General features: G+C 37.6%; 1 protein-coding gene across 2 annotated transcripts in view; it reads right to left on the bottom strand.

The window, feature by feature from the left end:
* Nucleotides 1-296: 296 nt before the first annotated feature.
* LOC128535551 (palmitoyltransferase ZDHHC14-like) overlaps nucleotides 297-23144 on the bottom strand; it is a 66898-nt gene continuing 44050 nt past the window's right edge. Inside the window, exons 8-10 of one of the 2 annotated variants that reach the window (XM_053509536.1) lie at nucleotides 21837-21946; nucleotides 14872-14974; nucleotides 297-1793 (exon numbers count right to left, since the gene is read on the bottom strand). In XM_053509536.1, the coding sequence (XP_053365511.1) occupies nucleotides 1401-1793; nucleotides 14872-14974; nucleotides 21837-21946 (606 nt within the window). In that variant the 3' untranslated portion in view covers nucleotides 297-1400. The remainder of the gene's footprint in view (nucleotides 1794-14871; nucleotides 14975-21836; nucleotides 21947-23144) is intronic. The other variant, XM_053509537.1, reaches the window with a different exon arrangement.

Raw genomic sequence — 23144 nt, 5'->3', positions numbered from 1 at the left:
AAAGTAACAATAGAAAGAAAAACAAAGACATGGAAAACAAACAAATGGGGGGAAAAAACAACAACCCAAGACTATAAGACTAATTACTGAGGGGGGAAAAGTATATACATTCAGGAAAAGAAAAACTTGTGTATATATATATATATATTTAAATACTAACTTTATTGCTATAGGTTATATATTGATTTATAATATTAATGTAATACACATACTGGTTTTCTTAATTTTTTTTGGATTACTGTGCGTGTGTGTAATATTTATATATATACTGTATATATATATATATATATACACACACACACAGTATTATTTGCTACGGATTATAATTTGTCTAAAGGACATTTCTCCCTCGAATGCCTTACACTTGAGGCAAAGTTCTGCTGTATAACAATTTACTTGAACATATTTGTATGAAAGTACTTACGATTAATCTACAAGCTGCTTATTACATTTCTTCTGTCAGACCTACAAAAGCATCCTGACGGAAGTGAAATTAGACGGGTACGTGGTATTTGTAATTAATCAGATTTTATTGGGCAGTGTATTTATTAATTCTTTTCTCATAACACAGTATCATAGGTCATGTTGGTAAGACATTCACTACAGGCAATCGTCACGTGATAACACTGTGTTTATGCAGACCAGGGAACGTCGCAGCATACAACAAGGAAGTGTTTCAAGATTCGAGCAGGAACAGCTTTGATAGAATCCCATTAAAACTCAGGGACTTGTGTAGGAACATCCATATGATAAAACACCGATTTGTTGCAAAAAAGAAAATCTTTTGTGCCACAACAGAATACCATACTGTTTCCAAAGTAGATAAAAAGAAAAAAAAAAGTACACTTATGCAACATGACAAACAGCTCACGTCGTTATCGGCTGTACAATAATCTCAAAAGATGGGAAGGTGAAAAGTGTCCGGTCCCAATCAACAGGCAGAGAAACAAACAAACAAACAAAAAAAACAGAAAGAAAGAAAATCAGCTCCAGAACACAGAGAGACTCCCAGTCAGTCAGTCAGAGACGCGTGAAGCAGCTTTTCTAGTGGAACGTCCTCTTTCTAAACAGTTTGACGCGAGTTAGTTACAGCCCTTTGTTTTGGAGCCACCAGCCCCTGGATCCACGCGCACACAGTCTGAGGAGCAGAGACAGATTTGGCGGCTCACTTGGGCGTGTCAGACTGTAGACCTGGTTTAAATGTCCTCAGGTCCGCACTGAGTGACTCAAGAAGACTCAAGTCACTGAGACTGCAGAGTTACGATGATGAGCGAGCGGGCTCTTGGCACAGAATCAGGGGCAGTGTGAGGGACACGCGCCGGTGTGAGGGACACGCGCCGGTGTGAGGGACACGCGCCGGTGTGAGGGACACGCGCCATGACCAGCGCACGCTCGTTTATTTAAACAGAGCTGAGTTTGACCAGGCCACGGACCGAGTCCTCGTGTAGAGAGTCCTGGCTGGCAGGATTGTAGAAGGGCACCGTGTGGGTGGGGTCCGGCGGGCTCGTGCAGGGGAGCATGCCCGGGGGCGAGGGGGCGTCGTCGGGCGTGAGGAAGTGGTGCTGGGCCTCGGGGGCTGCAGGGCTCAGACTCTCAACGTCACAGCTTAGGCTGGGGGTGGAGGTGGGCGGTGTGGGCTGGCCCAGAGGAAGCAGCGGGCAGGGCGTGCCGAGGGCCGGTCTGCTCGACGCCATCGATTCATCAGCCATGACCGGGGTCTCGCTCTGCAGCAGCGGTGTAGCGGCGGCCTGCAAAACGAATTTGGTGCTCTGAATGCACTGGTCTTGGTCACACTGAGAGAGAGAGAGAGAGAGAGAGAGAGAGAGAAGGTCCACAGAAATAAAAAAGGGCAGGAGAGGGGCGAGACGTCATGTGATGGGACGAATAGGGGGGAAAAAAAGACAGAAATCGTTATCTATCAGCGCTGAAGTAAATAAACAGAAATTAAAAAGATGTTAGTGACGCGATCTGAACACAATATTGTCCCGCTCTGTTTATTCACGCTTCCGAGCAGAACCTTTAGAACTCGTCTCTCATCGATCGTCTTCATTAAGACTAACGACGTTAAAATCTGATCTGATCACAGGAACAAAATATATCTCCATCATATCTCTGATCCCTTCAGGTTAATCTTTTAAAAACAACTACAGCAAAACTCATTCACACTGCAGGTACAAAACACACACACACACACACCATGGCTTTTAATGATGCTTATGACACATTTTAGATACAGTTATAATGGATAAACAGCAATTAAGCTGGATGAGTTAACCTAAAGTGTGTGGTGTGTGTGTTAATGTCCCAACTGAAACACCCCTCAAACAAGGCACTTTTTCACACCTCAAGCTCCCTTTATTTCACTCCTCATCCAAGTGCCACATTTCTGTACAGTATCAGTCAAAAGTCTGGATTTATTTTTCACATTCTAGAACAATACAGGTAGTCCCCAACTTATGAACATTTGACTTATGAATTTCCGCAGATACGAACAGACTTTGGATCTACGAACATTTGTAGGTAGAAAATGTCTGTCCTGTAAAGATGTCCTGATAGAGAGTAATCCTAATTTCAGAAGATTCTCAACAAAAAATGGTTTACAGTCCAATACAGTGTTAAACAGCTGACAAAATGGCGTCTGGGATTCCTCTCACGATTTTAAAGGCTCAGAGACAGGTTTTTTGGCCACATGATGTCAGTGTGGGGAAGGCAGACAGATTTAGTCAAGTGGATTTGTATGATTTACATTGTTTATTCGTGTTAAAGGTGTTTAAGACTTAGGAACGAGTTCTGTTCCAGGAGCATGTTCATAGGTCTGATTTGTTCTTAAGTCAAGGACTATCTGTAGTAGGTTTTTTTGAAAATAAAAATCAAACCACTATTTTGAGTAAGAACTGGTTGGACCAGCACTGCTTTCATGGTGTGATTCATTACACAAGTTTTTAGGTATGAGATGTTAAACATAAGTCCATCTAAAAAGCAGTTCATCTACAGCGACACTCAAGTGATATTCCACTCCGGTGAGGTAAAGCGACAAAACAAAAAAACGTTAAGCACCTCACCGCGTACCTCATTTAAATCAAGGACTGTTTTATGAATCATAAAAATAATAACCGCCCAATCCCAGCAGATGGCACTAATAAACAACTGGCGCGTGGACTGAACTGAATTTAACTTTGATGAGTTTAAGGAGACGTAAACATCGCTCTGTGTTAAATGAAGTGTGAGGAAGGAAGAGACGGCTGAATCAGTGCAGGTGCTCAGTCACTCAAATTATTATAATTTTTTTAACGTTTCATTGTGAAACAGCTTCATTAAATCTGTCTGACGCAGTTGGTGGTATAACCAATTTCCTGTCATCTTACTGCGGAGGTGACGGATAGAGGAGACGCGCGGTTTCCGTTCCTACGGTCGAGGAAGCGATGCAGGCTCTGTGACGACCCAGTCTTACATTTCTCAGTCTCGTCATAACTGCATGGATTTCACTGCAGTTTTAGGGAATAATGAGGCGACGCTGCCTGTAAAACTCCTGGTAATACCTCACTGAAATGTCTGACTGGGCCAGACGGAGACACTAAGTATAAGATGGTTGTGCACAATCCATCGCAGAAAAATTGTGATTTATTTAATAAATAACACAGTTATTTATTCGCTTAAGGATGCAATTTATTTCAAGTAATATACACAGTCAGGAATTTAAGTAGGGTTTGTAAATAATTTAGATAGTTTAAATCCCAGTGTGTTTACAATAATTCCTAGTATAAAATGAGGTGCTTCCTTCACACGACAAGACATGTCCAATGTGAAGGAGGATGCTAAAGTAACGGGTAACCCCAAGTCAGACTCGCATCAATTTCAGTTACATGATTCAAAGTCACTAAACAGCAAGTCCAATTATAGCAAATACTATCAATTAATGTGATGTGTGCTGCCTTTCTACAAGGTTCTGATTAACTTCTGATTAAATTTGTGATTCTGATTTAAATTCTGTTGTTAAAACTCGAGTAAAGGTTTTTTGACAAACTTTCACATGTACTCCAGTAATAAACAAAACTTTTAAATACTCGAGTACATGTAAAAGTTTGTCAAGAAACCGTTACTCAAGTCTAATTCTTTATTCTGGGGTTTTAATATAATTTTAACTAATATAATTTATATGTAAGTATCATTTCTTAGTACTTTGTCAAACATCACACCATTTAATGGAACGGTCGAGTAAATCACTAACAGAAGGCTCACTGGGTAAAAAGTAGAGTAAATGCCATACTATTAAACTAGGGGGAAAAAAAAAATTTACAAGCCGACACTGGGGGATTTTTCTGCTCTTTGAGAACCAGCTATTTATAAATAAAGACCGGCTCTTTGGAGGGAAAGAAATTTGGCTGGAACTACACTGCATCGCTATGACTTTAAAAGCCTGATGGAAGTTGGAGACCTGTTGGATTTATTTCTCTCTACAACTACGCACGACTAAAAAAAAAAACATAAAAAAGAGAGGTTCAGTCGGAGTCATTTCACTCCATCATACACAATCACACGTCTCACTGAACTCCATCTTTAAAGCTTGTTTACATTACTGGGTTTTGCATTCCAAAAATGCATTAAACATCCAGGACAAAAAACGAGTGACTTTTTAAAAGTGTTTGAATACTAGGTGTGAGACGAGTAATCGCATTAAGAAAAATGTGTCTAGAGGCAAGACAGCACGGAAAATTTGGAAGATTGTGGCTATAATTATTTCTCAAAGTGCTGGAACAGATAACCTTTTTCATCATGAAGTACTGACAAAAAGGAAAAGATAAACAGCTTGCTTAAATTTTCTGTCAAAACTAAAGTAAATATAAGGGTTTTATGAAACTTCAGAGAACTCGGATCAATAGTCATATAAATTTAACTACATACTCTGAGACGTGGACAGTCCAGCTTTTTGTAAAAATAAACGAAAAACGAGAATGAATAATTACATCCTGTTCTGGATTCTGTCCATCACCAAAAGCAAAACTGAATCACATCTGCATGCAAAATTCATGAACATTTTCACAGTGCAGGTTTTAGATTCTGGTTAAAATCATCTTCACAGCAAGCGGAGATTATTCTATTATAAGCTTTATTAGCGTTATGGCCAAAGGAATCTTTTAAAAGCATTATTTCTGAATATAGATCCAGTACCTCAGGTAGCAGACATTAAAGCCATTTAGTGGGATTGACCTCTAAAATGTTATTAATTTCGCCACAGGATTGTATTTTAGGAACGATGTTGAACAGATCAGCTAAACTTATTTAGGTTTTCCAATATTAGAAATTTCCCCACTGGAAGACGAATAAAGGCATCTTATCTTATCGCCGGTGGTGATGGCATTCTGATATGGTTTTCAGATCACCGTGGCTGTAAAGAACTACTACGATTATTAATATTTTTATTTTTATTATATACTGGGGTGATGGTGGTGTTTTGGGTAGCCTTCATGTCAGCTTAATCTGGCTTTTCTCCTCTGAGGTCTCTCATCAACAAGCTGTTTCCTGCAGAACTGCCACTTCGTGGATGTTTTTCACAGCGTTCTCTGGTGATGAGAGACAGTGAAAGTCTCAGGAGATCAGCATTTTGTAAAATACTCAGAGAAAACCAGTCCATCTGTTGACCTGTATCTGTCACATGATTGGCTGACTAATTAATTTGCATGTACTGTATAATCAGGGGTTCCTATTAAAGTGTCCAGCGAGTGCATGACTACCCCGATTCCATGAGTCTGAATCAGTACATCGTGTCTCAGGGCCCGGCTCGTCATTTCATATTTCTCTCCCCCACACTGCTTCGGTAATGGCTCTTAATTATGAAGATGTGATTTAATTATCAAGTCTCGTTATCAGGTTTCATGAGGTCTGACTCATTTTCCTCTCAGGGGGCTACGAGTGTTTTTACTCGACATCACTCCATGTTTACTGAAGTTGTTTTCGGTATTTTCAGTATTTTCAGTATTTTTAGATTCTGCTGAATTTATTGAAGGTGTATTTACTCTTCTACTGAAGTGTGTTTAGTTAAAAAGGGATACATTTTTTTAAGGCATGCAGATGTGAATAATAGAGAAAACTAGTCGAGCTGAATTTCCGCTCTGAAAGTAAGCATGGAGCAAATTTAGATAGTTGGCATGTGTGGTGACATCGTAGCGCTTCAACCCTAACCACAATGTCTTAAAAAAAGAGAAAACAAGCATCCTGTGGTGATTTTTAATGTGCTAGATTTCATGTAGTGACGAAAAATGATTTTTGTTTTTCATTCAATTTCTAAAGAACTGTCATTATTAAAATAAGTCAAATATATATATATTTTTTTATCACAAATGCCAAAAACTGGAATTCGACTTAGAATACATATACAGGATATATGCGTCATTCCAGCCTAAAATGATAGAGCCATTCATTGTCTTCTAGATCTTGCTCTGCCTCTTTTACCTTCAATTTTTCCTTCCAATCGGTTTTATTTGAAAGTTTACAAGTTTACCCTAAAATGTTTCCTTTACCTGATATTTATCACAAGGGATTTTTCTGTCCTGATATCAGCCGTACATCATTTTTTGTATGTTTGTTTTATTTACATTAAATTTTTAGGATGTTTCTAAAGCGCCACATTCCAACAGCTAAATAAGCTGATCTGTTCATCGGTCCTAAAATACAATCCTGTGGCGAAATTAATAACATTTCAGAGGTTAATCCCATTAAATGGCTCTAATGTCTGCTATACCTGAGGTACTGGATCTATATTCAGAAATAATGCTTTTAAAAGATTCCTTTGGCCATAACGCTAATAAAGCTTATAATGGAATAATCTCCGCAAATGTCCTTAATTCACTTCAATATAACAGTAAATATGACATAACAGTTATAAATTCTAAATCTTTTGTGTGTTGTAGTGGGATATTAGAACTGATTTTGTGTTATTGAAGGCTCTCTTTGCAATTCCTTTTCTTCTAGTTACTGATTTGGCAGAAAACATGCTATAAATAAAATTGATTTTTTGGACCTTAACAGCAATATGGAGTTTATAAAAAACAAATTAGTCTCAGTTATCCACTAGGGGGAAGAATAGAGCAATAAAGACACGAGCTACTTTGTGCTAATGATGTAATGCTGCATTAGAAATCTAAAAACCTTTAATCTGTAACCTACAGATTACAGAAAATAGTGGCTCAGATGATGACCTTTCACCAAATATAAATGTGTCCTGTTACACAAGACTTACACTCCTGATCGAGAATAAATTATACGGGTAAAGTATTGAAAGGCGAACCTAATTAAATTTTAAATCTTACATTTGACAAATATTGCCAACATTTAATAACTGCTAAAACACTGCATTTTAAGAATAAAAATAAATAGTAAAGGTTGATTTTTTTCAGGGGGTTTGAGCAAACTCCTCATCTATACCTGTTCTTCTGTAAAAATAAATCATTATGTTGAACGTAGTTATTTATTCTACCTATAATAACCTAGACCAATAATAACCAGTTGACTTTACAGCAGACACTACACTGAACTTTGGACCACAAAGGGAGAACAGAGAACCCGTGGAGAACCCGTAGAAAACCCACCAAGTGCGAGGAGAATAAACAAACTCCACACACACACACACACACACACACACACACACACACCTGAATAAAATAAATACTCTTAAATGAATACTCTACAAACTATCCGGGACTAAAAATGATCCTATCATTATTTTGGAGTATGAATAGTGTGTGTGCGCGTTAAAGGCACGTCTGTGACCTGATTAAGCACATCTGGCACCTTTCTAACTTCAGAGTTTCGAGGAATGCAGACGCAGATCCTGGAAAATTCCATTTATAGACACACTTGTGACATTGTTCCTTCCTGTTGCCGCAAAATACCACTTTTGTGATCAAACGAAGCTGTGCTGGAACCGTGAAAGCCAGGAACTTCAAAAGGCCATTATCATTCCAATAAAGCTGGACCTTTTGGCTGAAGGAGAACAAAAAGCTACACAAGCTCTAAGGACGAGCTTTAAGTGCCCCTAACCCAGTCAGGTCACAAAGCCCCATCTCTCTCTCTCCCTAGTAGCCTATTTATTTTTTTTACACTGACAAAGATGCTCATTTATGTGTCCTATGATTAGTGTATTTGTAGAACACCTAAACAGACTGACTGATCAGCAGACTGCGCTGCGAGTTATAAAAAGTTTGAGAAAAACAAAGCACTACAGTCTATTAAGACCTCGAGATAAACAGGCTATTTTAGAAGGAAGGAAGGAAAAATGATTGAACAAATATTCCCTTTATCTTCAGATCAGATCTTCTACATCAGTTTTAACAACCAAATTATTTGTTTTGCTCGAATATAATTTTGTAAAACATGCTGTTATATTGGACAGTGTACAAGTATAATAAATAAGACAGAAACCGTGACATGAAAAGTGGTTATAATTAAAAACAGGGCGGTGTGATGTGACAAAGTGACTCTTACCTCCCTGACACTCATCATTTCCCCCGTCCCGATAGATACAGTAAATAAATAAACAAACAAACACTTCATGAAGTGTCCATTTATTTTATCCCACAGCAATTTGTCTAAACACTTAGCAGTTAAAATAACTTACTTGGTGGTATTTACTAGGGACGGGAATCACCATCAACTCCAGATATTCAATTAATTTGTATTTCATTTGTATAGCACTTAAAAAAAAAAAAGATATCATGATACCTCAGTGCTGATTCGATTAAAGTTGTAATTTTTAGAAATATCACGATTTGATATTACATATTCCCCCAATTTTGTTACAATTTAAAACCTTTAAATGAGTAATTGAATGTAGTTTAATTAATTATAATTAGTTTCTTTAAGTTTACTGATTAATAAAATGTTGCATGTTCCTTATAGCATGAGTTCTCTCACTTAAAAACCAAGTGCAGCATTTAAACAATATAAATTAACTTTCAAATATATCTAAGGAGCGGTCACGGCCAATCGGACAATTCCAATCCCCCCCCACACACACAGAGACCACTTACAGCATTAGAACAATTATAAAATGGCGTCTCTTCACCACCTTTTTTTTTTTTTTCCCCTGTCTCTTCTTACAGGTACAAACAATGTGGACAATTATGAAATTATAAACATTATAGTTTTACTGCTGTAACATCTGCCATAATGGACACTTCATTAACGACCATTTAGAATTAGGAATCTAAACACACAAAAGTAGAACAAAAGTATTTGCCCTGCAAGTGAAATTGATCCTGATTTGATCCACACCCACCCACCAAACGACACACCCATACCCACACACCTCTGTTACTCGGCCTCGATTTCCCAGCCGTGCTCCAGCTGCCACATTCATGCTTCTTCTGAAAGGCTCTTGTCTCTGCTTTCCTGTTATTAACTATAATGCAAGCCTGATTAGATGGAAATGGAAATGCCGTATTGGACGTTCCTCACACTTTTCCTTTCTCAAGTTCTTGGCCGGCCTTAGCGGTGTGATTTGAGCCTTTCACTTGTGTGTTGATGCATTTCCTGACAAGCATGTTTGACAAACGCCTGCAATGCTGCTGGGTTCAGGAAAATAAGTACCAAAAAAAAAAAAAAAAATTAAAAGTTGTAACCTTTTTAAAGTTGAGTGTGCCCTCGATCATTGGGTATATTATTATTTACCTCACCTTCCTCACCTTCTCCGTTATCTTCGAGCTGCTCGTCTGGGTGATTTATTTTTGAGTTCCTTCGCCTTTTCAATAGAGACTAATGTACATTTATAGGTCTGTGGTAATGGGCTATTCCACATCCAAACACAAATAGAAACATCGATCCAATTACAAAACCAGCACCATAAAAGTCCATCTTGATCAGGACACGAGCATGAGTATAAATAATAATAATAATAATACAGCGCATGGGGAAAAGGGAGTATTTATGAACACCACAAAAAGGTCAGACAGTGGAGTAAAATACATCTCATATTTCACTAATCTCTCCCCTGCTATTAACTGGCATTGTGCTGTTCTGTGGCACAAAGTGAGATCTGGCACAACATCAAATCACACAGCATGACAAAAGGAAACGGAGAGAAACGGCTCTCTGACATTTGAAAAAAAATGAAGCGAGTTAGACTAAACAACAACAACCACATAGAGCGCAACGAGAGGGAGGGGCAAAGGTGTGACAAAAGGTTATGAAACGTAGAGGAGGCACTGGACTAAAACCAGAAACATTTCAAGATTAAAAATTGGACAGCTGAATTGAAGCCATGTGACTTTAAAGAAAACATCTGCTTTTTATTCATCAAATATTCTGTAATTAGACGCCGTAAAAAAAAAACTATAAAAAGTGGATGGACAGAACTGGGATATTGCAAAACAAAGTTAATTCTTTAAAAAAAAAAATCATTAAAGGAAAAAACAAAACAAACAAACAAAACTGCACTTCTCTCTTAACATTCGCAAAATCCTCACTTGGGCTTAGCAAAATGATTTCACATTTCATACTTCCTAATTTTTTGATTCTGTAAAACTAAAGTATTGTCGAGTGTGTTTGTAAAACCCATCAAGCTCCATGATGAAACTGTCTCTCATGAAGAAAACTGAGCTCTACTTCAGAGGAGAAGTTCATTTAGAGTCACCAGCCTCAGAAATCACCAATTAACCACCAGCACCTCAGATTAGAGCCGTTATGAAGCTTTACAGAGCAGAAGGAGCAGATAAACATCTCAATATCAACTGTTCAGAGGAGATTATTGTGTGTTTTGAATAATAAACACCTTCAGTATTGTTTTACAGCGTAGAGAAAAATAAACATCAAGAACGACCAGGGAGTTAGAAGGGGTGTACAAACTTTTAAACAAGATTCACACAGTGCATATACAGTGGTGTGAAAAACTATTTTCCTGATTTCTTATTCTGCTCATCACAAACAGTTAACTATTAGTCAAAGATAACATACTTGAACACAAAATGCAGTTTTTAAATGAAGGTTTACGTTATTAAGGGAGAAAAAAAACTCCAAATCTACATGGCCCTGTGTGAAAAAGTGATTGCCCCCCTTGTTAAAAAATAACTTAACTGTGGTTTATCACACCTGATTTCAATTTCTGTAGTCACCCCCAGGCCTGATTACTGCCACACCTGTTTCAACCAAGAAATCACTTAAATAGGAGCTACCTGACACAGAGAAGTAGACCAAAAGCACCTTAAAGGCTAGACATCATGCCAAGATCCAAAGAAATTCAGGAACAAATGAGAACAAAAGTAATTAAGATCTATCAGTCTGGTAAAGGTTATAAAGCCATTTTTAAAGCTTTGGGACTCCAGCGAACCACAGTGAGAGCCATTATCCACAAATGGCAAAAACATGGAACAGTGGTGAACCTTCCCAGGAGTGGCCGGCCGACCAAAATTACCCCAAGAGCGCAGAGACAACTCATCCGAGAGGCCACAAAAGACCCCAGGACAACATCTAAAGAACTGCAGGCCTCACTTGCCTCAATTTAGGTCAGTGTTCACGACTCCACCATAAGAAAGAGACTGGGCAAAAACGGCCTGCATGGCAGATTTCAAAGGCGCAAACCACTTTTAAGCAAAAAGAACATTAAGGCTCGTCTCAATTTTGCAAAAAAAAATCTCAATGATTGCCAAGACTTTTGGGAAAATACCTTGTGGACCGACGAGACAAAAGTTGAACTTTTTGGAAGGTGCGTGTCCCGTTACATCTGGCGTAAAAGTAACACAGCATTTTAAAAAAGAACATTATACCAACAGTAAAATATGGTGGTGGTAGTGTGATGGTCTGGGGTTGTTTTGCTGCTTCAGGACCTGGAAGGCTTGCTGTGAAAGATGTAACCATGAATTCTCCTGTCTACCAAAAAATCCTGAAGGAGAATGTCCGGCCATCTGTTCGTCAACTCAAGCTGAAGCGATCTTGGGTGCTGCAGCAGGACAATGACCCAAAACACACCAGCAAATCCACCTCTGAATGGCTGAAGAAAAACAAAATGAAGACTTTGGAGTGGCCTAGTCAAAGTCCTGACCTGAATCCTATTGAGATGTTGTGGCATGACCTTAAAAAGGCGGTTCATGCTAGAAAACCCTCAAATAAAGCTGAATTACAACAATTCTGCAAAGATGAGTGGGCCAAAATTCCTCCAGAGCGCTGTAAAAGACTCGTTGTGAGTTATCGCAAACGCTTGATTGCGGTTATTGCTGCTAAGGGTGGCCCAACCAGTTATTAGGTTCAGGGGGCAATAACTTTTTCACACAGGGCCATGTAGGTTTGGATTTTTTTTTCTCCCTAAATAATAAAAACCATCATTTAAAAACTGCATTTTGTGTTTACTTGTGTTATCTTTGACTAATAGTTAAATGTGTTTGATGATCAGAAACATTTTGTGTGACAAACATGCAAAAGAATAAGAAATCAGGAAGGGGGCAAATAGTTTTTTACACCACTGTATACTATATACGCACGCGCGCGCGCGCACACACACACACACACACATAAATTTCCATAAACAGAAAGAATAAATATTTTTAATAAAAAAAAAAAAAACACGTTATTTTATATAAATAAATACATGTTTATGAAAAATATTAAAAATATTTATTTTTCCTATGTATGGAAACTTATGGCCCACCCTTGTGTGTGTGTGTGTGTGTGTGTATATAAATCTATCTAGCTATCTAAATTTGGAATAGACACAGCTGATTATACATAAAACGAGTATAATTTTGGAAAATAAATTTATGGAAATGTGGATGAAATGAGAGAAATTGTGTATAAATATTAAATCAATATTAATTTGTACCAAAAAAAAACTGAACAGAGAGGACGTACAGTACAGTGTGGTGTTGACTACGTGTCATCGGTGTCATCAGTCAAATTAATAACCTCCCTAACCCCCCCCGCGCCCTAACCTCCAACCAGCTATAACTAATCTCATGGCCTTTATTACTGTCGCCCTCACTGTTCTACACTGCTTTAGTATTCGGCACTAGTCACTTTATTTCACCTTCTAGTGTTTATCACTAATCTACATACACACCGATCAGCCATAACATTAACACCAGTATCATGCAGCGGATCATTCGAGTGTCTTGTGGTGTTAGACACCACAGCACCGCACTATTTAAAAACATTACATATTTTTAATGTTTGGACTGATTGGTGTTTGTATTACGAATATTTAGCTAGAGCTGCTGAACGGTTTTTCAATGTTAACAATGAGAATAAAATGCATTCTTTGTTCTATTCTTTGTCTGGGATAAATCAATGTTTATTCGCCCCATCTTAAATATATCTAATAAAATCCTCACACTGCTTGAGGTTTCTCTCCGTCACACTTCATTTTATTTGACAACATTTAAAATAAAAACGTAACTAGTTTTTCATCATTGTAAAAAATGTTCCGCTAGCCGTTTTTAATCACAAAAAGTCATAGAAAATTATGATATAAAGAATTTCTGGCCTTAAACTGATGGTTGTTTTACACTGGTAATACATTTTTTTTTCTAAATCTCTGGAAATGTGTGGACTGACTGACATAAATAATTTACTGGAAGTAGGGTCTGTGTGTGTGTGTTTTTTTTTTTTCCCTATCCTAGTAGCGGGGAACAGGTTGTACCGAGACGGAGCTGAGCTGTAATATCTCTAGAGGTTGAGAAAAATGTCCAGACAAAAAGTGAGAAATAATAACGTGCTGCCTCGATAACTCGGGTCGTGAAAACCCTGGAACAATTACTGACTCTGAGAATCAAAAAAAAAAAAAAAAGAACAACCACCACATCATAGTTATACCACGGTGTGGGCGTGTTCTCGAATCTTCTCCCATGTTCTCTTCTTGAATGTTCTTGATTGGTTAGAATTATTCTCTTATACCAGCATGGCTGAAACATGAGCGATTAACATGATGAACGTTAATGTGTTTGCTCTAAAACGTTATGGTTTCCATAGTAACAGTGACGGCTCATACACATGGATTTGCAAGGCAGATGCTGCACACAACTGAAGAGATTAAATAAACAAATTTAACAACCTGTTGTTTAAACAGGAAAGCAAACACTGATGTTTTTTTTTATGAGATACAGTACTGTGCAAAAATCTTAAATAGTAAAGTAAAATATGTAGATAAACCCACTGCTACAGGCTGCAAAGTGACTAAAAATACAATTTATAAACGTGCTGTTTATGTTACAACCTAAGCAGCGACCTCGTTTCCCCTCTCGTCTGTTCCAAGCCCTCAGGATTCAGCATCAGCAGTATAATAATCACCTCCTGTTCATCTGTCATCATCTGCACCTGTTTCTCACTGGCTCAGGACTTAAGTTAGATGTTTTTTTTTTTTTTTTTTTAAATACTTTTTATGTCACTGTGTGGTTTAACAAACAAAAAACATTCCCCTGAAACTGATGAGGTAGAGGGACTGGGGTGGACATGATGAGAGACAAAAACGTCCTTCAGGAAGCCTGGAGAGATATTCCTATGTCCTCAACACTACATTAAACATACAAGAACGTCTGAAGTCTTTGGAAGCAAAATGCAGTATGGAAAACTTAAAAAAGGGTGGTGGGGCTCAATACTTTTGCACAGTACTGTATAATGGCATCTTTGGTAGAATTTTCTAAGAAGAAACTGAGACACATGAACCAATGCTTCATGTTATTAAAATGCGATTTATGCAATTGCTTTTTGTTTGCATGAACACGAGTTAGTAGTTGTTATATTACTTTTTTTTTTTTACCTTGTCATATTACACCATTACACTGTGAAAAGGGGGCAAAAGAATAAATAAAAATAAAACAACTAACAATGAAGCTCTTCTCTATATAATGATGTTCTGAGTTCCAGGTTGCGGGACATGGAGTTCACACTTACCACGCGGGTCTGGGACTGAGTGGCACCGTACATTGTGATACCATTAGTGGGCGGGGCATGCTGCAGTGTATCGGGCAGGACCAAGCCTCTTCTGTCGATGAGACTGTCGACACACACACACACACACACACACACACACACACACCACACACACACACACACACACACACAGTGACATACAATTAGGTAAAAGTGAGATTCTAAATAAGCAGCATAAAACCTCCATCATCATCGTGATCATGTAGTCATGTCATGTCGTACAAACACAAGGCAGCATTTTATAGAAAGAACACGTACACAGTGTAAGAGAACATCAGACAAACAAAGACATGTTTCAGCTACTGTATGGTTACTGGTACAACATAGGACCTGTTCGAGTGTCTGACCCTGCACACAGTCAAATAAATCTCTCAAGAACCCTGGGAAGAATGAAAAAAAAAACAACACAGGCTTGTAGCAACACGCCAAACACTGCTGAGGTTTGAGACCAGTACAGACGGGTCAGGACTGAGACGGTTAATGAGCGACTGGTAATAACTGGCGTCACACTGGGACAGCATGAGGCAGTGCATGTGTACTGGGCTATTATTGTATAGCACGGGTTGGAGCGGAGCTAATAAACCAGACAGTACCAGGAAATGGTACATGCACAGTCTGAAACGACAGACGGCACATGGAAATGAATGAACAAGCTATTCTCATCAGAGCACACAGTGTGTGTGTGTGTGTGTGTGTGTGTATGTGTGCGTATAGAGGTGGCACTGGTTAAACCGGCAGAGTTTAAGCTTATTGAAAATCTAATATAGCGAGGACTACAGGACATGTACATCAGGACTACAGGACATGTACATCGGGTGGTGCAGGTCCAGGGGTCACAGCGCACGCAAAGGGCACGAACTGAAAGACGGAGTAGTAGCTTTTTTTTTTTTTTGCCCGTATTTTTGCTATACGGGTATCAAACACACAACCATAACAAAAACTGATAAATTTTAGCACACAGTCACTTCACTACACCATGATACAGCTTACAGTCTGGATATTTGTACAGTATAACTTATATTCTCATTTACAAGTTTTGTTGAAAACGCAATTTATACATTTATTTATTTTTTTATCTGCAGTCTGGAGTTGTTGCGATTACATTTCACTACTGCTGTACTTTATACATCCATGCATGTGACAAATACAATTTTGAACCTTGAATTATAGATCATAGGCAATGGGTTGGATGTGGTTAGAAATTTAATGGTTTTACTTACTTTATTAAATAAAAAAAATAATAAAAAAAGTAAATCTGTTAACTGTTTTTGTTTTTTTGCTCATTCTTTCATGAAGTTATACAAATAAGCCATCATGTGACAGCGACACAAGGTAGAGTATAAACTTGCGCCGTACAGGTCGTTTAACGTTCACATCAAAGTTCAGAAATGGGAATTAATGTGATCTCCCTGACTTTGACCTTGACATGGCTGTCGGTGCCAGATGGACTGATTTGATCGTTTCACAAACTGCTGAGCCTTTTGGGATTTCCACAAATTTACACAGATTGGTGCATATGACAAAGAAAAAAGTTTTAAGCGATAGTCCTGTAAATAGAAGAAGCATACAGTATAATCAAGCTTCAAATATCTCATCCAAATTAATAACAGTAATCTTCATTCAAAGCTGGACAAAAACAGCAAAAAAAACCAAAACAAATATGATCATCTGGAATGTGGCAGTGAATACATGATTGGAAAAAATCTGCTCACATCGGCGCGGGCTCAAGCTCTTAACCCGGATGATCTTATGATGTTACGCAATGCGCTGCTGTGACATGATTGGCTGATTGGATAACTGCTGTAATACACAAGCCTCATCCTGACGTTTCTATAATTCTACATGGACGTCAAAGATGACTGCTGTAAGTCTGACACGACTGAAATCAGACATGGTGATGGAGATCCACTTTATCATCAGACTATAAAGACTCAAAGATTCCTATAGGGAGAGACATTTCCCTCATCTAAAAACAAACCTGACGTTGTTTAATCTCAACGTCAGTCCTCAAATCCACCGTGCTTCAAGACACAGCTGAAACACATGCCAGGACCACGCTGTACGTTTGTAAATCTTGCCAAATAGAATTTATTTTAAGATTTGTTCTCTCTCTATGTTCACACCACACACAAAAAAAACAGCCAACATTTAGTTGCGCTTATACTGTACGAAACCAGGCCAGTCCAGGCAGGTCTTGCTTAATGGTGTTTTCTGTGGACTTTTAACGCCAACGTGCAGTGGGGTCTAAAGACGTGCAGTGCTGAATAAAGATAAGGAGTGATAGAGATTATCTGTGTGCAAAATGATGTGAAGCTTGCGTCATGAGAGACGGCACGTAGAGCGCTCGGGCACGAAGCACACATGGAGGTGAACTGGTGAAGAATTTACTGACATTTATTTTATAACGGCTGAGGTTGTTTGGAAATGAGCACGAGTCTGAACGCTTCGACGCTGCTGCGTTTAGTTGTTTGCCAGCAGCTTCGGCATCCAACATGATCGTGCAGGTTCAGCATATCGGAGACAGATAAGCATTTCCCTTTGGAGATGCCAATCTTCACGCCGCTATAGAATTTGCATGTGATCTGCCCACCATGTAGGCTGGAGTAACAACTGTAATACTGTACAACTAACACTTACGATAGGGTTTCCAAAAATATTTAGTTTTTTAAAAATGCTTTTAGGAAAATATTTGTTCTTTGTCTGTGTACACTCAGTAAAGAATGAAACACTGCTGGGTGTGCTGTTAGAGGAAAAAATAAATCAGCAAGAGATTGGTAAGAAGTTAATTAAACTATCATAAGATAATAAGGTCATTTCAGTAATTTCCCCTGAGATTAATAAAGTTTTTTGAATCTTGAATAGGATTAAAGGAAATTTCTGTATAGTTTTCATTCCTCTTACATCACAGCTATTTTACAGCAATTATGATTTTAAAGCGTTTAAAGAATTAATACAGAGTCAGCCAAAAAAAAAGTATACAAAGAAAAACTTGTACAAATATTTCAATATTAAATTTGGATAGACGTTATATATTGTTATGATATGACAATAATAAGATGATAAAATTATTTTAATAATAATAATTATATAATATACATCATACAATTTTTCTTTTACTGAAATGTGTATAGATTTTTTTGGTTGACTTTCTAGAAGTGTAATGGCTACCACTAGACTTGGTACTGTTCGGTACAAGATGTTCAGTTTGGTGTGTGTTGTGATCCGAATGAACACACTCTTAGCTGTAACTAGTGCTGGAGGATTTTCTCCAGTAATTCTGGTTATTTAAATGACAGCAAAATCTCAGCATAAGGATTAAATCAGTTCCGGTGTTTAGTTTGGCTCTTGGCTCGTATGCGGAAAATGCTTCATATGTTGAAGGAGATCTCTTACAAAATTTTAGCTCGTAATGTGGAAATCCGTGAGGTGTGGAGCTCGTATGCCGAGGTACCGCTGTGATAGATGAGGCAGCACATCACTGAGGACAAAATACTGCTATGAGGAATTTGTAGAGGTTTAAAAAGTCAGATGTAAATTACACATTACACTATTTAAGTTCATTAAATAGTGCAGATAGTTTATGTTCACATACAGCCCCCCCCCCCCCCCAAAAAAAACCAAAAAAAAAAAAAAAAACCACAACCTCTTTTCAGTTGTGTTGGACTAATAGCACTTAGTTATTAAACTAGTTAACCCAGTGTAAGTATGTATCCAATGATGTAAACATTAAAGCACTTTTTGTAAGTCACTCTGGATAAGAGCGTCTGCCAAATGCCTAAATGTAAATGTAAGCTACATGACACACTGCATGAAAGAAAATATTTGAAAAAGCATAATAGGACCTCTTTAATTTTTTAAACCTCTAAAAATTCCTCATAGCATTATTTTACCCCATTTCTAAATGATTAGCAAACGACTCGTGTGAAGCAGTTTGAAGATTCAGTCAGTCTAAACTCCTCCTTTCCGTGAGCCCTCACTGCTGTGATTGGTCAGATGGCGCGGTGATTTATGATTGGTCTATTATATATCTATTTTTAGAGAAAACTGAAGTGTTTTTTGACCTTGCATACATGTAAACCTGTTTTAAGAGACTCATTAAGCAATATTAGAAACCTTTAAAATGACATAATTGGACCTCTTTAAAAATATAATTTCGCGTTTCGTCCTATGTACTTATTTGGAAGGAAATCTGGACATTGGCGTTTTCTTAGCAACATGCTAGATAGTTAACTCGACTGACCGATTATCTTTTTCAAAACATCAACCTGTGTAATCTAACTGGATAACTGTTTTTAATCAACATATAAACTAATGTTTATAACTAACTTTGTTCATTTAATCTAAAGTTAAAACTTGTACATAAGGATAAAGGTTTGATAAACCTAAAACATAAGGATAAACTTGTACTTAATTTAAAGGTTTAAGTCTGTTTATTTCCGATGCTTTGAGCAGCCGTGTTGATTGGACATCACTCCGTATACAGCAAAGGAGCTTGGATTTGGGAATACCTAAATATATTATTTAGGAGTTGTGGTGAAATTTTATTTCTGTCGACAAACAACGTTCAAGTTCAAATACAAAAAAAAAGGAATTAGTAACAGCATCACCAGTAGCAAATAATGCAAATAGTGGTTTTAAAATATAATTTGAATATTTCATATGTAAAATAACCACTGTTAGCTGTACATAGTGCTGTTACTATTCATAACAACTTGCCGCATACCTTCAGAGATATGTGTTGTTCTTTATTTCCATAAAGAAACAATATGTTTTCAGGGAATTATGGACAGTTTGTACAAGTTAAATTTTATAATAAATGAAGATGTCATGTCTTTTTTTTCTTGGCAAACTGTAACTTTAAACCGAAGCTACTGTACTTAAAGAGCCATGACCTTTTTTTGTACAGTTATATATTACTATATATAATTATTACATCATAGTATATTATAGTTATATATAACTCCAATATCTGATCTTGTAGAATGTCCATTAAATAATTTCTTGTCATCACTTGCATTACAGCCGCCATAAAAGTACTTAAGAATCCTGTTAAAAATATGCAGCCAAATACAAACACATTTTCTCTCTGGTTAATAAAAGGTGGATAATACTATTAAATTGGGGGGAAAAGCAATTGACAGATAATCAACGACGGACTTTCCTTTGATTTTTTTTTCTGCTAATTCATACAAAGTGCTGTAGTCATGTAATTTTCTTGCAATGTACATTCTGTATAAAGGTTAATGACATTTTCAACCATATTCTAGTAGATAACGGTCATAATATTTAGATAAGGTAAAATAACTAGAGGAAAGCAGGATTACATCACTGTTACGGATATAAGGTGATACAGATAAAGACTTGTCTTAAAGCCTAAACTCTGACTCATAAAATGTTCACATACTGTATTTACTGGATTTCTGACTGGAGTTTAAATCACACTGAGACTTAAAAGTGAAAATAAAAATTCACTCCCGAATAAAATCTATACCTTTCACACAGAGCAGAGAGGAGTGACCTGTAAGCGTTAACCACACGACACACGTGATATTAATCAAACCGTAGCGCTCAGCAAAAAACGGCGAAGAGAACGGCTGTGTCAGGGGCTCTAAATCTCCAGGAGCGCCGTCTCTCTTTGCTGACGGAGCAAAGGAGAGAAAATAGACTTGTTTCTGAGATGAGCTCTGAGATATGAAGGATTTCTTATTAAAATAAACGATGGAAAAAACTTAGTAGCATTATAGAAATCAGACCCAGGCGCGCGTGCACACACACACACACACACACACACACACACACACACACACACACACACACACACACACACACACACACACAGCCAAGAAGAGCATTTGCATTTAATCTCTCTCTGTTAAATAAAATGAAAGAATTACTGGCACAGGAACTGTTTCCCTGCGAGTGTCTACTCATGTATTATAATTTCCTCATAGTTTATTCTAAATGAAGTGAATTGTGCACCATTTGCCCATCAAAAAAAATTAAAAGCATTGAAATTCTTTACTCACATGTTTTGGTTGCACAGAAACACTACGACCCTAACTCACATGTCTGAGCCAACTTTATGTAACGTAGCCAGTGTACGGCGTAGTTACTGACATACATCAGTGAAAGAGCTGAGCACAGCTTCCCGCTCAGGGTCGTTTATTTTTTTCTATATATTTTTAACTCCAAGATGACGTACAGTATAAATTTAGGTAATACAAAGTCTGCTTGTCCCAAACACCCTCGCTAGGGGCGAAACAAATCAAACTACAAGGCGTTCGAGTCAAACCAGGACTGTTGCGTGCAACAGTGTGCTCATACTGAACATCCTTTCAACACATACAACACAAACACACACACACAGTCCTGCTTGTCTTTAATCTTTTACAATGATATTGTAATGATATTACTAGTGTCGCCCACAGGGAGCTGCACATCAGGGATCTAAAGATAAATCTACTTCCTAAAGTCATTTCCTTATCGATGGCATAAAAAGCAGAGTTTGAATATACGAGGGCCATTCGAGTCAAAGTGGGACTTTATTTATTATTTTTACTAATGCACTTATCCCAGTGTGTCACTAGTTCTTGGACACCATCAAAATAGAACGCATCTCAGTACGCCAGTCACATAATTCATATCTAAAACGCCGGCCTCCCTGGAACTCCTTTAACAACTCCAAACATGTGAAATGTCTTGGAGCGAGGTCAGGACTATACGGGGAACGCGTCAATAACTCCCAGCCAAGTAACGTGCGAGTGGTGTTGCTGAATGAGCGCGTGAACATTTCACACACACACACACATAAAAACGTCTCTTTCACAAGCTGGCGATGTTGATTGGCTTCATTTACTACAAATTTCTTAAAATTTGTCCCGGTTTGACTCGAACACCCCTCATACCCCAGAATGTCTGTAACTTACCTGGGTGGAAGAGGACCACAGAGGGCTGCACAACAGTTTGTGAAAATGTTTCCGTGGCTATAAGGGTTGTAATTATCTTTCCCTCTTTTTGACGACCATGACCCCTTAATCTAGAGCGGAGAGAAAAACAGTCACTGTCAAAAACAAGGAAATGAAAGAGAATGAGAAGGCCTAAAAGTGTAGTGGTGGTGGTTTAAGGACATACACAGTAAGATTTAAAAATTATAAAATGTTCATTGTATTTGGCCAAAGATTTAGGATTCAAGCGAACTATTTTTAAAATCTGTAATTTTGTAGTGAGCAAACACGAATAAATGGGAACAATTGGCGCGATTTCAGCATAGAAACAATCGTCTCTGGCAGACACAAATTACACTGTGTTTGGTCTGTATTCAATCCAAAAAACATACAGCGGGTTACCATAGCAACGCCCTTTTAGATTTCTGGGGAATTTTTACACACAAAACAAGTTGGATAACTGTTCTCCAGATATTCTTCTTGTCGTGTGTTTGGTTTAATTACCCGACTCGTTAGAACAAGACTCCTGCCGCAGAGCTGTGATCGAACCAATGCATTTAATCTGTAATACAATAATGTTCTATATATTGCCCTGAATCTTCGCGTTGGAAATGGCGTCTTCTTAAAAACTCTCTGTAGCATGAACATTACAATCTTTTATGCTAGAGAGTTGAGAGCCACAGATTTCAAGGTCATACACCACGCCCTTCACTATACTGATCTAAAAACTGCTTCATAAAGATAATTTTTGTAAATGAAACAGAGTTACTGGACTGTTTTTGAAGACGATCTTAAATAACAAGTGATTTTAAAGTACAGTCGGCCGCCCAAATTCACAGGAGTTAAAAGCCTATAAATAGATATTTTTTATAGAAAAAAACCTAAATATGCACCAAAACTCTTAGTAGTTTAGCATTATATTTTACCAAAAAAAAAAGCCATGATTTTTTTTTTTTACTGATTAAATTAGTATATATAGTAGATTTAATATTTTACTATTTTCTCTTGCCATTTTGCTTCTCTTATTTCTTTTTAGGTCACAAACAGTGATTTAATAATTTCACTATTCTAATTTTGACGGATGTAATGTAATAAATAAATAATTTTGAGCCAAATTGTGAGGGTTTCCGCAAACAATTATAAATAAGGTTCTAAGGAAAAATCCACTGAGGCCGCAAACTCTGAACCACCACTTCGCAGGGGTCGACTCTACATGCAGTCAATCAGATTAGAGAGGGCGCATTTTCTACATTTTTTTTTTTTAACAAAATGCTTTCTAACTTTTATAGA

Source organism: Clarias gariepinus, chromosome 13 (assembly GCF_024256425.1).
Source record: "Clarias gariepinus isolate MV-2021 ecotype Netherlands chromosome 13, CGAR_prim_01v2, whole genome shotgun sequence".
Classification (NCBI taxonomy): Eukaryota; Metazoa; Chordata; class Actinopteri; order Siluriformes; family Clariidae; genus Clarias; species Clarias gariepinus.
Note: the sequence above shows the minus strand (reverse complement) of the source record. Positions and strands in the feature narration are given on the sequence as shown.